This window comes from Rhinocladiella mackenziei (genome assembly GCF_000835555.1).
Source record: "Rhinocladiella mackenziei CBS 650.93 unplaced genomic scaffold supercont1.1, whole genome shotgun sequence".
NCBI classification, from domain to species: domain Eukaryota; kingdom Fungi; phylum Ascomycota; class Eurotiomycetes; order Chaetothyriales; family Herpotrichiellaceae; genus Rhinocladiella; species Rhinocladiella mackenziei.
Window position 1 is genome coordinate 632,796 of NW_013550604.1, and position 16,787 is coordinate 649,582.

General features: G+C 51.1%; 5 protein-coding genes across 5 annotated transcripts; 3 read left to right on the plus strand and 2 right to left on the minus strand.

Annotated features, from left to right (window-relative positions):
- Positions 1 to 324: 324 nt before the first annotated feature.
- On the plus strand, positions 325 to 4,121 carry Z518_00223 (uncharacterized protein; the record flags this gene model as incomplete). Its single annotated transcript, XM_013420827.1, has 3 exons — positions 325 to 574; positions 632 to 2,086; positions 3,706 to 4,121. 3 exons carry the CDS (start codon positions 325 to 327, stop codon positions 4,119 to 4,121), a joined length of 2,121 nt encoding a protein of 706 aa, XP_013276281.1.
- A 177-nt stretch (positions 4,122 to 4,298) lies between these two features.
- Positions 4,299 to 5,384, minus strand: Z518_00224 (nicotinate-nucleotide diphosphorylase (carboxylating); the record flags this gene model as incomplete). The annotated part of the gene is made up of 2 exons (XM_013420828.1): positions 4,299 to 4,375; positions 4,514 to 5,384. 2 exons carry the CDS (start codon positions 5,382 to 5,384, stop codon positions 4,299 to 4,301), a joined length of 948 nt encoding a protein of 315 aa, XP_013276282.1.
- A 1,258-nt stretch (positions 5,385 to 6,642) lies between these two features.
- On the plus strand, positions 6,643 to 8,221 carry Z518_00225 (uncharacterized protein; the record flags this gene model as incomplete). The annotated part of the gene is made up of 3 exons (XM_013420829.1): positions 6,643 to 7,465; positions 7,521 to 7,581; positions 7,663 to 8,221. The coding sequence occupies 3 exons, from the start codon at positions 6,643 to 6,645 to the stop codon at positions 8,219 to 8,221; spliced, it is 1,443 nt and encodes a 480-aa protein (XP_013276283.1).
- Positions 8,222 to 9,074: 853 nt separating this feature from the next.
- On the plus strand, positions 9,075 to 9,425 carry Z518_00226 (uncharacterized protein; the record flags this gene model as incomplete). Its single annotated transcript, XM_013420830.1, has 1 exon — positions 9,075 to 9,425. The coding sequence occupies one exon, from the start codon at positions 9,075 to 9,077 to the stop codon at positions 9,423 to 9,425; it is 351 nt and encodes a 116-aa protein (XP_013276284.1).
- Positions 9,426 to 10,218: 793 nt separating this feature from the next.
- Z518_00227 (uncharacterized protein) lies at positions 10,219 to 13,915 on the minus strand (the record flags this gene model as incomplete). The annotated part of the gene is made up of 2 exons (XM_013420831.1): positions 10,219 to 13,830; positions 13,883 to 13,915. The coding sequence occupies 2 exons, from the start codon at positions 13,913 to 13,915 to the stop codon at positions 10,219 to 10,221; spliced, it is 3,645 nt and encodes a 1,214-aa protein (XP_013276285.1).
- Positions 13,916 to 16,787: the final 2,872 nt, after the last annotated feature.

A 16,787-nucleotide genomic window follows, 5' to 3' on the forward strand; every position in this document is an offset into this window, starting at 1 on the left:
CCCGACACTGTCCCATCCAAGTAATCAGCCCTTCCACCGGTCGGCCATGCCAACTCATGGTGTGTCAAGCACAAACTCTTGCCTATCTTGCTTTCTCCAAGACTTTGTGGCTTCACCTTGACCGTACCATCGCTCGCAGATCCAAGCATCACCCCTCGAGATAAGGAAAACGCCTCCCTCATACCACCGTCCGTTACACACTTTCCATTATCGGTCCCTCCGCCCCGCTCCTCAGGGCATATATTGCGATCGAATGTCCTCCCGACCTCGACCGCCCCCAACCACTGTTTCCTTCTTTTGCCGTCCTTAAATCCACCGCCTACCATGGCTTCCAACAAGCCAGTCTTCTCCGGCGAAGGTGTCGACCCAGAAAAACGAGCTGCTGATGGTGCCCCTCATGAACTCAGCAGCGCTGAATCCGTCCAGATTGAGTCCAACGAGCAATATTACAGCCTCGGATTCTGGACTCGCATGGGATGTACGGCCGAATCTTTCAAGCGCCGAACCGTGAGCGACAAGACCAACCAGCTCAACCAGACTCTACGTTCCCGCCATATGCACATGATTGCCATTGGTCGGCATTCCTCACCTCTCCCCCATCATGATGGACATTACTGACCTTCCATTCCAGGTGGCTCCATTGGCGCTGGTCTCTTTGTTGGTACCGGTTCGGCCCTCCGTCGAGGTGGACCTGCTTCGCTTCTCCTCGACTACATCATCATCGGGGTGATGATCTTCAACGTCGTCTTTGCTCTCGGTGAACTCGGCATCATGTATCCGATCTCGGGGGGCTTCTACACGTATTCGACTCGATTCATCGATCCTTCCTGGGGTTTCGCCATGGGCTGGAACTACGTCTTCCAGTGGGCTATTGTATTACCCCTAGAAATCACGGTCGCGTCGTTCACCATATACTTCTGGACGTCTGATGTCCATGTTGCGGTGTGGATCTCCATGTTCTTGGCCGCCATCATCATCATCAACATCTTTGGCGTTCTGGGCTACGGAGAAGAAGAATTCTGGTCGAGCGCGCTGAAGCTCTTCGCCATCGTTATCTTCATGATCATCGGTCTCATCTGCGTCTGCGGTGGTGGTCCTAGCCGTGGGATCTACAGTGAATACTGGGGAGCTCGACTTTGGTACGATCCGGGAGCATTCCGAAACGGCTTTAAAGGTTTCTGCTCTGTCTTTGTCACCGCCGCCTTTGCCTTTTCTGGTACCGAACTTGTCGGCCTCGCCGCCGCCGAGTCGAGAACGCCTTTGAAATCACTCCCCTCTGCCGTCAAACAGGTCTTCTGGCGAATTACGCTCTTCTACGTCCTTTCGCTTCTCTTCGTCGGTCTCCTTGTCCGTTCCGACGATGAACGTCTCCTCGGCGCCAACCCATATGTCGATGCTCAAGCCTCACCATTCGTGCTGGCCGCTCAAGATGCCGGCCTGATCGGATTCGACTCATTCATGAACGTCGTTATTCTCGTCTCCGTCATTTCTATCGGCAACAGTGGCGTCTATGGAGGCAGTCGGACATTGACCGCCCTGGCTGAACAAGGATACGCGCCAAAGATCTTCACCTACGTCGACCGCGCCGGCCGTCCTCTTGTCTCTACCGTTACGATCATCGCATTTGGCGCCCTTGCCTACCTCGGTGTTGCTGAGTCCGGCATTGAAATCTTCGACTGGCTTCTGGCCCTGTCTGGCCTGGCGGCACTCTTTACCTGGGGCTCGATTTGCTTGGCGCACATCCGATTCCGAGCGGCATGGAAACATCAAGGCCGACCCCTTGATGAAATTCCATTCAAGTCTGTCGGTGGCGTCTATGGTTCTTACCTCGGCCTCATTTTGATCTTCCTGGTGTTGGTCGCACAATTCTACGTCGCCATCTGGCCTCCTGGTGGTGGTGTCAACGACGCCGAAGGTTTCTTCAAGTCCTACCTCGCGCTACCGGTCGTCATGTTCTTCTGGATCTGTGGATACGCGTGGAAAAGACAGGGTTGGCTGAGGCTTGATCAGATCGATCTGGACTCTGGCCGCCGTCAGATTGACTGGGAGGCACACCATGCAGAGATGGAGAAGAGAAGGAACGCCAGTTTGCCAATGAAAATCGTCTACTTCATGTTCTAGAGCGTCAGACATGGACGATCCACGTGGGATGAAAAAGCAGACGAGTACTTCCGCGGACAAAGCGATACATAGATACCCATGTGGTGGGAAAATGAGGATACTTGTTTGGCATTTTGATTTGCCTGGCGTGCGTTTCGTGGGATAGGAAACCCCAAGACAATGCCTTTCCCTGGAACTTCAACGTGGAAGTTGTCATCAATGAAGTGGATCTCTTACCGAGCCTTGCCCCCCCATTTCCTCCATATCCTATTGTAGCTTTCCTTTGCTTACGCCCTCCCATTCAAGACCCGGTTGCATTCCTATTCATTTGTCACCTCCGCAAACCCGGTCTCTTTGCAATTTTGTAACATCTTCAGCCGTTAAGAAACATCTGGATCAAATGAACCGTTTTAGGCACGTGCTTATCCGATGAGAAAACAAGAACATCCAAGACACGGAATGCTGGTCATTGGCTACTTTTGCCCTGACAGGACCATTTCCCGCTTTCTTTTGCACGGCATCCAGAACAACCTTTCCCGATCAATCCAACCGGAAAAGAGTGCTCGGATCTGCTATACACTCCTTTCCCATATACTCAATCCACGCCATGTCAATGATCAGCGCCAACTGCTCACAATTACCAAACCCTCAGCCATCCACTTTCACTCATGTCTCCATGAAGATGGTGTGGAACACGGACCTCGAATTCAGCCCCCAAAGCTTGATGCTGACCCGGAAACCGGAAAATGTCAGTTTCATGTCGCCACTTTTTATCTACGCTTGTCCCATGTCACCGTCCTCCGCAATCAATTCGCAAATACATTTAAGCGAACACCAAGCATTGGATCACTTACTCAAGATAATCAACGGCGAACACATAGTCGGCTGGAAAGCCACTTGGTCGTGCAAACAGTTATAATCGACCGGCCGATCGTGGACCGGACCAGAAGCAGCAAACATGAGCGAGGTGACGCTCGATAGGTCGGATATATCGCTAAGATTTCCATCCGGAAAGACCGAACCGACATGCCAACAAGATAAGCACAACCTAAGCTTGTTTTGAACGCCCTCTACGACAATGAGTGAGCGGGTCGGGCATTGACGGATATGGACATCCGAAACCGATGAGTCGGTGGAATTGAGATTCAGCTCCCGGAGACATAACGTACCTTGTTCCTCGAATACAGGAGGGGGAAATTAGTAATTCTCCGCAGCGATTGAGGTCTAGATTTGGGCCGTCTTGACTTCATTTATATACGTGCATTTGGCCGTTGCAAAGGTTAAAGGTCAGTATCATGTTATTATATATTCCTTGTGCCGGAAAAGGACGTGAGACACTGAGAAGATTAATAGAAAAGCAAAGTGGAACCCGAACCTGATCATAGTTCCAGAGAAACACAAATTTGGTCATTTTTGACCCAGAATCTCCGGACTCCGATTATCGGCACGCACAACCGGCAAAGTTCTATCTTTCATCTTCGAGGCCAAACGAAGTCCTGTGTCTCAAGCAAAGACCGACGACATAACCGACTAGTCAATTGGCCAACCGATCAAGAAAACTACCTCTCCAAATGTCGACTACGGCATTGACACCAAGCTTGACAGCCGGCCGCTTCTTCCTCAGCCTCGTCGCCCTTTCGACCTCCGTCTCCTGCTACCTGGCCGACTGGAACGAAACACATGTGAAAAACCCGCGGTGGCCCCCTCACGCCCGCTTCCATAACGGTCAAACTATGTCCATGGGCCTCTGCTTAGGCGCGTTGACAGCGTATTTCCTCTGGCGTCCTGCGCGGGATCTTGCCGCTGCGAAAGACAACGTGAACGTCGCGGTGGTGATGGCTAGTTTATATTGGGTCACGGGATTCTCGGCGATATTGTATCCGGGGACCAAATGGATGGATCCAGAATATGGGGAGGGGAGTCCCCAGATCGTGGTTTTCGGGGCGCATTTGCTTGGGGCGTGGTACGGGTGGGTGTTAGAAATGAGAAGAACGGCCCACTGGGCGGGGAAGGTGCAGTAGATGCTATACCTTCAATTCGAATCAAAGTCACTTGCGAGGCGGACGGGAGGAGGAGAGGGAGATTGGTGCGGCAAGAGCAAAATGTAAGAAGGGAGGGAAAGGAGAGAGTTTGGGACGGAATCCAAATTGGAGGCCAAAAAGGACCATGACCGGAAGGAAGTTGATCAAGATGCTGAGCTAGTGGTCAATCTTCAAGGAGAAATCCACGTGGGGAACGCCCTGGTGAACGGCGCTGGTGGATATTATATCAATATCTGTGATATGGGTATCAGTTGGCTGGAGCTGGAAAACAAAATGCAGCATGTATGATGTAACACGAGCCTCCCTTTTTCGTGAGGTATTCTTTCAACGAAAACCGGAAACCGGGGTAAGACTAGGAATCATCAACTTACCGTTATTAATATACTCCTGAATATTCGCCTCCGTGAGTCCACCGCTACTCTCCAGCAACACCTGCCTTTTCCCTCGCCACCGGTCCTTCAAGCTCCTGGCGGCGACTTTGAGACCTTCGCCGTCAAAATTATCGAGCATAACAACATCGGCCCCGGCTTGGATAGCCTCGTCCGCTTCCGCTTCAGTTTGGACTTCGACTTCGATCTTCAGGGCAAACCCGCCCACGGCACGTGCTGCCTTGACGGCATTGGTGATACTCCCTTTGGCCCAGACATGGTTGTCTTTCAGCATGATCATGCTGCTGAGATCATGTCGATGTCCGTCAATACCGCCGACGAGCATGCCATACTTCTCAACCAGTCGGAAACCCGGCGTTGTTTTTCTCGTGCCAGCGAGGGTGCCCTTGTATCCTGCCTCGCGCACCAGTTCGAGCATCTTGCGACTCCGCGTAGCGACGCCGGAGCATCGGGCGAGAGTGTTCAACGCCACTCGTTCCCCGAGCAGTAGTTTGCGTGTGGGTCCTTTGACGGTGGCGACGTTGATTTTCCCCCCAGATGACTTAGGGTCGAGGTATGTGCCTTCGGGATAGTGCCATTCAACGGCGCATTCTAGTTGGCGGAAGACTTCATTGAAGAAGGGTACTCCTGCGAGCACGCCGGTGGATTTACAGAGGAGTCGGGCTATTCGTGGCGACGAGCCAACCACGAAGCCTCCGTAGTCGAATGAAGGGGTGTCTTCGGCGAGCCAGGCTGTTATGTCGGTCGTGAAATGAGAAGGGAGGAGGTCGGCGAGTGTACCATGCGATTGACTGACATGGGTAGGAAGAGGTAAGTCAGTTGCAAGGCGGGTTCCTTTTTCTGGAGAAGACATATTGGTCGTTAGTCAGGTCGAATCGAGGGCTTACAGATGGGAGAGATGCCTGAGAGGCTGTTCCTGAGGCAGACGAGGTTGAAACCAGCCTATTCCATTCTCTGGGTCATTTATATGACTGATTCATGGTCAAAATTCACCCCGCTGTCGCGGAAGAGGAATTCTCGCCATACCTTTTTTGGTAATGGCTTTGACACGTGATGGTCTGCTCTGCGGATTGAAAAGGCACCTGGCTCTCAAGTTTGGACCATGCTCCTGAGACACAGCGCAACACCCATCATCCTTCAACGCGAGGCTTCTCATTTCCTAACTGCAAGCTTAAAAATTCTTTGATCGCTTCGCTCTCTTGGCAATAGCGAGCGGCCGTTCTCTCACGAGAATTCGACTTCATGGGCAAGTATTTCCCTCGCGTCTAGATTTGAAGCTACTACCACTAACTATACGCTCTAGCAGAGGCCGCTCCCTCGATAAATGATAAATCTAGACCACGCCCACCCCATGAGGCAGAAAACAATAGTATGGAAGCGATCGACATCGGTGGCGCGGTGAACCATGTTACCAAAAAGTGGAGAGCGTCAACTCACAGAGATTTCTTCCCCCCACCAGGAAGATCCGCAAGACGACTGCTTCACCACCTGCGGATGAAGTTGCTGACATCGTCTACTCGTCAATCCAACGAACACTCGTCACTAAGCGTGCGGCCTATCATACCGGCTTGATAAACACCGGGAGCGCAATATACGCTGCGGACATGGAAACACGGATGGCGGCTGAAGCCCGTGGAGTAACGAGGAAGAATATCCCCTGGGACACATTCTGTTCGATATATCTTTGTGACTTCGACGAAGAGGCACAACAGAGGCTTGACGTCGAATCTCTACAAAATGTTGGTCAAGGGAATTGGGAGGAGGGAATATTCTAGGGTCGATTGCGTCACTATCTTTCTGACGAGGTCTATTGTTCCAGGCGCGCTTTACACACCTCTCAGTGCTCTGCTGACTTGCTGAACAGGTTCTTTCTGACCTCAAGCTATTCTACAGCGGTACGATGACGCTGCCGGGGTAAGGAGGTACCTTCTCAACCCGATTTCGTCCTCCATGTCGGTGAAGACTCTCCTGGATGGGCAGATGTGGACCTTCTGTTCGAGCATACACGGAGCCACTCCCCAGAAGCGGTCACCCAGAAATTCTCGCAATGGCTACGCGGCGCCTGGCGCGTGTTCCGTCATCAAGCTTTCCGTCGTCACCTCTATGGGATCATGTTCATACAGCCCTCTGCCTATGTCTGCTATGCAGATCACGGCTGCGCCGTATACTCGGAGCCTCTCTATTTCGGGAAGAATATTGAGCATGCTCGATTCCTAGGAGAATTTCTTACCGGTTTCATAGCAAATCCAGGACTCCGTGGAAGGGATCCGACCGTTGACCAAGTAGACGGAGTACAAGTTTACCACGCAGGGAAATTATGGACTGAACTACCTAACGGTCGGCTTTGTTACCGACCTTGTCTTGTCGGGAGGAATGTCCGAGTCGCCCTGGTGGAGGAACAAGCTGCCAAATTTCCCATGATGATGGTTATGAAAAGCACCTGGGAAGAGAAACTTCCTCTAGGATCATCGCCGCCGTCGGAGGTGGAGGTTCTCCAAGTTCTTCTTAACGCACACGTCAGGGGTCTTCCGCAGCCCTATGACTTGGAGAGTGCGATAGTGAGAGACGACCGCAACTTGGAGGTAGAAACACGCCCCTTCCCTGAAAATTGTGGGGTTGCATTCACGGCATCAACTACGAACTTCATGGCCAAGATGCAGTCAAGCTTCGTTTCCAGTCACACCTCGAAGCCCTTGGCTCCCGGTGCGAATGTGGACGATCCTTACTTGGGCCGAGTCAGAACTCGGAGACAACAATTCAACGAACCTCTCGAGGTCCGCAGGCGTCTAACCCGAGTGTTGATGTCGTACTGTACGCCGTTGAAGGAAGCCATGCGATATGGCGGCCCCGAATCGCTCATCCATATCATACGTGACGCCCTGATCGTATATTATGAGGTGTACAAACTTCCGAAGTCTGGGTTCCTCCATGGCGGTAAGCGATTTTTCGAACGTTTTGTGTGCTGGGTACTAATACACAATCTACACAGACATCTCTCTCGAGAACATCGTGGTTCCTATGGAAACTAGTGTTCTCACCGGTGGCCTTACGTATAAGGATCGGAGGGGCACGTTGATTGACTGGAATTTATGCTTTAACTCTCGAGGAAAGTCATCTGACCGATCTTTTAGGAGCGGCACTCCTGCTTTCATGGCACCAGTTCTCCTTGAAGACGAGCAAATCCCTCGACGAACGTTGGGTCATGATATGGAATCATTCTTCGCAGTCATCATCTGGATGGCCACACTCAATCCTTTCAACGAATCCGCCTTTCTGGCCAAGCCTCTCGCTATTATGATGCTCGACAGGAAGAGGGCTGCGATCGAGATTGTAACTGCTAAGGAGAATTGGCTCAATAACCCGCAAGGATTCAAGAAGTGGATGATTAAGTGCTTTGAGCGCCCATATCTCGAAGATAAACGGTTTCTCAATTGCGTGCTTAAGCTGCGTGAAATCTTATACTCAGATAAATCGTCTGACATGAACGCATTCGTGACTGAGTTGCTTGGCGAAAATGACGACAACGAAAAGATGGAAGATGCTGATCCGATGAAGGAGGGCCTGTTCTGGGAGTGCATGAAGGAGATGGATGACTATCTCCACGAGTCAAAGGGCTGTGCCGAGATGCAGCGGATCGATTCTCAGGCTCGAGCGCGAGATACTCCGGAGAGTCTTGAGCAGGAGAGATAGGTGACTACCTTGGCCTTGAGTCACTTGATATCGTGGCAAAGGAAGAGGTGGCGATTAGGGAGTCGGTCCCAGACAGCACACAGGACGATGAAAAGGCGGTTGGAAGGGGCCAGAGCGTAAAGGGGCCGGTCAGGACCTGCCCAGACCTCCCAACATACGTCTCTCCTCCATCTGGCCGAAGCGATGGAAACGCCCCTAGGATTTGATCGACGAAACATCTCGCCATTGTTTGGCGACGTCCTGAGGAACGACGTGGTAGAGGACGCCAGTGTGTATTTTCAAATTCAACACACCCAACTCTTCCTATCTCCATTTGAACCAGAGACCCAGCAATGTTCAGCTTGATATGTACACGAGAATACAGAACATGACTGCCCGATACTCAAAGTATCAGGCTATGGCACGGCAGATTATGCTCACGTCGAGGACGAGAGAAATCCCGCTGAATATTGGTGTCGAAGTATCAGAGCATACAAGCCAACGGTAAGAATTTCCAAATATCTTGTATTGTCCTCAACATCACTAAATAAAAAAGCTGACAATAATACTCTACAGGAATAAATGTTCGACAGCGTGGACTGGGAACATTCCACCCCACGGGGCCATCATCCGAATTCACGCTTGGAAAGGCAGACTCCTCGACTGGAAATGAGCAAAGATCAAACAAAGAGAACATCACGCTCCAAAACCTGTTCATGGGAATGTTGCTCTGAACTATGTAAGCGAATGGAAGTGCTATATATCCTCTCTTACCTCTCGCCTTGCCCTCGTAAGAACATCCATCCTTGCACCGGCACCCTAGAGAAAAAGGAATCATTAAGAAAGTTTTTAGATCTACGGCGTCGGCGCCACAATGTTTGCCATCGTCACGCTTGGCAAAGGCCGGCCCTTCGACAGGATCCACGTAAAGACATTGAAAAGATTCAAAGATAATGGCTACCACCAAATCTCCCAAAGTCCTCAGCAAAAAGCCGGTGGCTACAGTGGCCGCCTCCGCCTTTTCATCCACCACTGCCTCGACTCCCATCCTGCCAATTGCCCCAGCCAACTAGATCTTTTCGATGAGATTCTACGTGATCTATGTCAAGCAGAACGCTGTGCCCTGTGCACACAAAGAGAAGCCCATATTGCCAATGGCGATGATGTTCGGGATGCCACCTCGCCTCCTCTCCTGCCCAAAAAACCTACACTACAAAGACCATGAAATCAACTACGTGCCTCATGGGGACGCGGGCTTTCGTCTTGTGGACCGTGTCCTCGACATCCTGGTCTGGTTCGGGTTCGCTAACCTGGACATTCCGCGGCTGAAACTTTCGATGGCCAAGGACGGTGTGATCCCAGCTTCGTAGTTCACAGCTCGAATCGATTGGCACAAACTGAATTCGCACGCTGACGACAACAATGATTAGCGGTTCCAGGATTCTGAAGACAAGGAGTAATGGACGGGAAGTTGGGTGGCCTTGAGAAGAGACACTTCCATATAATTGGTACATCGGGTGCGAAAAAAGGCGTCCATGAGATTTGGTTACAAATGTAGTTATTATATTACCTTCCGATGAACAACCCAAGGCCGAGTTTCTCCTCCGCAATTTTTGAATCTCGCATATCAACCTTTCATGAACTTTAATTGTCTTCTTACGAGGCTATGATCTGGCTGATGTACATCCATCTATACCTTTAGCAACGGCGGCACCTACGAATTTGTGTAGGATTTCCCTCGCCAAGGGGTCATGAAGACCAGAAATCAAGATACGAAGCTCCGTCGCTGATGCAATCTGATGCGTATCATGCCAAAGGGAATTCACCACACCAATGTTCCATGCCCATGTCCATGTCAAATCATACCATTTCATCTCACTCACATTCGTTTCCGTTTCCTCTTTCCCAAACACGTCTCACCATTGTTGCTCGTGAGTCTGAAATAAGTTCAATTCCGTCACCGCATTCGGAAAAGCCCTGGATGCCTCATTGTACATTCATCCCATGCATGGCCGACATCATGCCCTCCTAGATCCATCAGAAGGAAACTCATCCGAGACGATCAACTTTGCATTGACATTCATACTGCTAAGCTCATTGAGCAACAGTTTGAATGCATACGGCAGCGTCATTCTGACAACATTGGATCCAGTTTCACCTGCGGTGCTGCATCGTTGACACCACCGTCCAAATGCCATGAATCCGCAAGCCTCGCAGATGTCGACTTCATGCTTGTCACTTGACAGCATCAGGCGCTCCCGCAGCAATTGTGATGCACCATAGGCAATGAGGCAATCTCGCTCCATTTCCCCCAGCCGGAGGCCTCCATCCCTTGATCGACCTTCCGTTGGCTGGCGTGTGAGGATGGCTCGTGGCCCTCGAGAACGGCTGTGCATTTTGTCTTGGACCATGTGCTTCAGCTTCTGATAATAGATAGGGCCTGTGAAGACGTAGGCCGGGAGAGGTTCACCCGTGATCCCGGATGTAAGATAGTCCTTGCCGTCGTAACTGTAACCTGCTTCGATGAGTGCTCGGGACATGTCTTCCAACTTACTGCCTCCAAAGGCAGTTCCATACTCGAATTTTCCTTTGAGGACGCCGGCTTTGCCGGAAACAAGCTCCAGCATCTTGCCAACAGTCATTCGAGACGGAAAACCATGGGGATTCATGATGATGTCGGGCGTTATACCCAGATCGGAGAACGGCATGTCCACTTGTTCGGCAATAATTCCCACGACCCCTTTTTGCCCGTGCCTGGAGGAAAATTTGTCCCCCACCTCCGGAACCCTGGTCTGACGTGTCTGAACCTTGACGAGTTGATTCCCCGACTCGACCTCTGATACCATCACTTTGTCGATATAACTTGGGTCGGGTAGACGGTACTTTTGTGACTGAGGTATCAGAGCAGTTCCCAGGCTGTTGGAGCCCGTATCTGACAGGCCAGAAGAATTGGCATTTTCAGGCACATACTTGTTGACGTACACTTCGCCTTGGCTGACTTTGGCACCGACACATGCAATTCCATCATCATCAAGCAAGGCATGTGCTTTGATGGGAATATCATTCTCCTTGGTAGGTGCTTCGATTGTGTCTTTGGTACCATTGGCATAAAGTTTCAAGCTCACTGGATATTTTCGGAGAACCTGACAACGACCAAAGCCACGATCAATTGATGCCTTGTTAAGCACCAGGGCATCCTCAATATCGTAGCCGCTGTACGACATGACGGCCACTGTGGCATTCTGTCCGGCCGGGAGTTTGTCATACTTGACTAGTTCGATGGTTCTGGTCTTCACGAGTGGCTTTTGAGGGTAGACCATGAGGTAAAGCAATGTATCAATCCTCAGGAACTGATTATTCGCGATGAATCCGATAGCTTGCTTACCCATCGCACACTGATAAGTGTTTCGCGGAGATTGATTGTGATGAGGGTAGGGGATTAATCCGGCGACTGCACCTAGGATGGTAAAGGGCTCAATTTCCAAATGAGTTGTGGTGGCATCGATGTCGGACTCATACATTGCAATGTTGCTGTCGTTTTCTTCGTTGACATCCAGATATTCAACCAGGCCGCGGGCCAAGAAGTCATCAAAGTCCATGGACCCCTGTCTGAGGGACTTGAGATATCTCTTGGTGACTTTAGATTTCTTGTCGTCGACGATGATAAGCGGCCGGCAGATTCGACCTTCATCAGTGGCCACGTGAATGGTACTCTGATGATGATTGATGAAGATCGACACAAACTCAGAAATACGTCCTGATCGGCGTAGACGTCGGAACGAGGCCAGGAAAATGGACGGGGTTTTGGTGGTGGCGACGGGGGTACCATTCAAGAGGACCAGATACGATCCGGGAGCGTAGAGTTCGAATCCACCGACGGTGACGATATCTTCCGCTCCGAGTATGAAAATAAGCCGCTTGATGGGCGCCTCTTCGTCATCGGTCGTGATGTGTGTCATGAGGGCGAGATTTTTGACCAACCCGCAAGCTTCACCTTCGGGCGTGTCGGCCGGGCAAAGCATACCGAAAGACGATGGCTGAAGGGCTCTCGGCCCACTGACCTTGCGAGTCTTCTCAAATTGACTTGATATGCGAGTCATCATACCGAGAGAGGCAATAAAACTCAACCGGCTTAGTAGATGGGTGACACCGGCCCGGTCCATTCGGAAACGTTTCAAATTCCAGTTCCCCGTGGCAATGGCTCTATTCATTCCTTGGGTGATGTGATTGGCGTGACCCATCATGATGACACAGGGATCCGCCATTTCAGTTCGATTAGGTTTTCGCAGAACTTTGTCCATGTTCATCTTGATGTCGTAGTTGTATTTCTTGAACAAGTCCTCAAAAAGGAGAGAGAGCAATTGCCCTGCCAACTCCAACCGTTTGTTGCCGACATAGTCTCTGTCATCGACAAGAGCAGGATTCCGCTTGGCCATGAGAACGCGTCGAGCCATGTGTGCCACATATAGAGCCTTGGGTCGGAAGTCGAGATTTTCAATCGGGACGTGCGCAATGAAGACGCCACTGATGGCCTCCAATGCTTCCTGGACATAGTTCCTGCGCGATTGTCCAAAGGGGGTGGGTTTGCGGGTAATTTTTATCCGAGCTCCAAGATAGTCCAAGGCCTGTTGCTGCGTATGAATCTGATATTTGACCGTTTCTTCGAAGTTGATGGCGAAGTCGTCTTGTAAGGTGCCATCCGGTCCCGCAACAATCGCCATCATGTCCATGTCTGAGGTCACTCCCATTGCTTTCAATAGAATACAGACCGGCACGTCTTCATTCAGAATATTGTGCCTCATATAGAGTAAGTCCTTTTTGAGGACGATATAACTCTTCGATTTTCTGGCGTGAGTGGAACTGGTGACGGAGGCCGTGATCATGTCCTTTTTCGGGTCGGCCTCGACGATGATTCGATTCTTGCTGAGTTGCTCCTGGACCAGAATCACCTTCTCCGTTCCGTTGACGATGAAATATCCGCCAGGATCGAGTGGGCATTCGTCCATGGCGCACATTTCTGCTTCGGTCTTGTTGGCCAGAACACATCTGGAGCTCCTCAGCATAATCGGCAAGCGGCCGATTGGCATTCCCTTTCTTCGATAGGCCGTCTTTGATTTGGTGTACTGAACGTCCACGAGGATGGGAGCAGCATATGTCATGTCCCGCAGCCGACACTCATTCGGGGTCACGGTGGATTCATCCTTGGAATCTCGCACATCTCCCATCCACTGCTCATCGTATCGTCGCGGTTTCCCAACATAGATGTTCTGGTATTTGATGTAGAAGTCCGGATCGATGTCGCTTGTTATCACCGGTTCAGCATCGATAATCTTCTTCAGTTCGACTTCGACAAAGTGATTGAAGGATTCGATATGTTGTTTGACCAGTCCTTTGACCTTGAGGAATGCGGGGAGAAGGTTCCATTTATCACGGGCAGTATCGATCGGATCGGTCAGAGATTTATCGTAGTAGAACGGTTCGAGAGCGGCATCAAAGTTGTCGGCATGGTGATGGGTTCGGCGGTTTTGCCTAGCGTCATCCCTCGCAGAGCGACCCGGAACAGCATCCCCGACCGTGGAAGGTTCATTGATGGGACCACCTCTCGCGGGTGCCTTACGAGGGGCAGGTCTCTGTTAGATATCAGTGTCCCGAAGCAGCACCTTTGGAATATTCTCAAAATACCACCTTCGGAACCGCCCTCCTCTTTGGCGGCATTGAGGCTTATCATGCAAGGGGAAAGTTCGGTCACAAAGAGTGCATGGGATCAACCTCCTGCAAGATCAACCTTCCAACTTGCGGCGGTATAGTGGCACTGAGACGGATTCTTCTAAGAATTGTGTATTCGGCTTGGAAGGTGGGTGACTGCGAAACAAAAATTCTGCCGCATCGGAATGACTAACGCAGCAATTCTTTTCGGCAGGCGGTGAAGCATGAGGGGAAGAAGGAGGCAGGTATGGCGAGAGCCGCTCACGTGATGGAATGAATGCGAGGTACCTGGCCAACCTACTCAGGGCCGTGGCTGTGAAATCGCACAGTAAAGGACAAGGTAAGCTATGGGAGACAAAGAAGATAACCAATAATGTCAACTTTTCAGGCTTGTCGATTCTGAAACACAATTCTCCCCCCAAAGCCTGTCTTACGGAAATCAGAACAGCAGAGAAGGAGAAAGCCGGCTGTCTTCGGAGAATGTAAGTTTGGCGGGGCTGGTTGCTCATGCTTTTTTTTTATGCAGGGGAATGCACCACCGGCAAGGGGGCACAATGGTTACCCCCCCCGTCCCATCCCTGAATCAGCTTGGGAGCCCGACGCGTAGGCCTTGCGTAAAGCCCAACGAGGCTCTAGCTTGGATGCTCTCTCTGGCCTGCCACCAATTGCGCATTGTTCCCTATTCTTGTCGGATGCTCAGCAATTGTCCTCACAATGACATGCATTTGCTTAGCCCACGGTGCGGGTGGCTTATAGATCCAAGAGAGATAATCAAATTTCTTTCTCATACCTCGAATTGTGGCGGCCACAGCTTCGAGAGAAGAGATGGGCGGGCAGAGATGCAGGGTCAACTGGCGATATCATTCCGCATCGGCCTGTTCCTTAATCGGGTGGAATTTCGCGGCAGGCGTATCTTCGGCAGAGAATCAAACGGGGTCTCTTTGGCCAGGATTCCTAAGACTATGCAGCTAAAGGAGCCATAGCAGAATGAGCACCGACCATAGCCATACACACCTTCACTCCCACATCATGTGTCTTATACGGAGTATGGAGTACGGAATACTCGTGTCGGGAAAACCCTGTGGTCGCTTCTCACGATGTGTTTGTCCCATGTGTCTAATCAGGTGGAAAAATGTGGTGGCCTCCCTCTCCCCCACTCCAAAAGTTGCCAGCGGCCTAAGTTGTGGGGAACATCTCCAAGAAATCAAAAAGCCAGGACTGGACTGGATTGCGCCATGCAGATCGGGCGGGCAACAGAGCTCGCCAGCCCAAACATATTCTATCGACGGCAGCGCCAGACAAGAACATATGACTCTGATCTTGATTGCTGGATCCTCAGTTTGACAGTCAGTTGACTGGAAGGTCCTCCAAGTTTAAAAGGCTCGCCGCTAGGAACGGATCCTTTATTTCCTCCTTCTTGACCGCCTTTTTGCCTGAGCCTATGGCTGCTAATTGAGGTTAGAGAGCCAAAGACACCCACCAAATCCCAGGAGAGCCCTTTCCCCACACCACTGGCATTTTGTCTGACGAGCAATGATCCTCGAAGGAGCAATGAGAACCATGTCCGTGATGTTCAGTGAAGAATTCATCCTATTGGCACAGCCATGATATGCGTGGCCATTTGACGAGGACTCACTCAACCATGGCCACCATCTAGCATCCAGCAATCGCTTGCGAGTGGCTCTGCAGGGTCGAAGTCCCCGAGCTGGAGTACTGAGGAGACTGAGGAGACTGAGGAGGCGTTTTCGTGCCTATGACCTGTTCGCACCTCCGTCTCTTTTTCTTTTTTTCTTTTCCATGTCCCGTGGGCCTGATGCCGAGCGGCGAATGCTGGCCATCACATCAGCCCACCAAGAACGGCGAAAGCATACGGAGTTCTGTATCCTCTGTGCCTTAAGAGATGCTTCCAGGGGTTTGGCGTAGAACGAATTGGAGCAGCCTCAACCTGCAAGTTACACGACGCATCTAACAAACTCTTCTGGCTGTTTCAAAACCCGCTTGAAGGTAAAGATCACCATTGTTAAGGGGATTTCAGGGCTAATGCTAATCGTCGAATCTCGATCAGACCTCGAACTCCCGACTTCAGCTTTGGACCACGACCTCGACCTCGATTTTCGACCCGACCCCTTGTCCCTCGGTCCTGGTGCCTTGATCCCTGGTTGCTGGGATTAGTTCAAGACTAATCAGAGGGAGGGTCCAGTACCAGTGTGCAGTTAGTTAGTGGCCGAGACAAGTTCCCAGCCCAAAAGGCCTATGCCACAACTGGTTCAACCCAACTAATGAACTCGTCTAGGCCCGCTACCCACGCCGGTTCTGGCGCTTGCCTAAAGCGACCACCAAAAAGCCCCCCAAGCACAGAGTCGAGTCCAACCTCCATTGCTACTCTCCAGATTCGATTCCGTTTCTGAAGTCTCTCCTCCCACCAACCTGCACAACTTGTAACATTAACACATTCTTTCTTTTCTTCCGGATCTGGTTTCCTTTCTATCACTGTCATTATAGCATATCTCAGCTGCCGTGCTGCCCCGGGCGCACATGCAGCGTTGCTGCATTTTATTTTCTCACTCCCTTTGGACGCTCTTGGACCACGCGCAACGAACGTTTGCTACGGCATCCATTTCAAATACAAGACTCAGGACACGTCCTTGGATCGACAAAGGGGTTGCGGTTTTGCTGAGGATAATTTTCCACCTTTAGGTATGTATGCTTTTCTCGTCACGTCGAGCCACAGACGACGCACGGTTACCAGAGATGCATCTGCCCTTTGCCTAGTGCCCGGGCTCAAAGCAGACTGCCCGATTCCAAGGTCACATTACTTCCTCCCATCCACGAATTTTCTGGCCTCGACATCGGTGCTGTGGCGATCCATCGTCATGCTCGT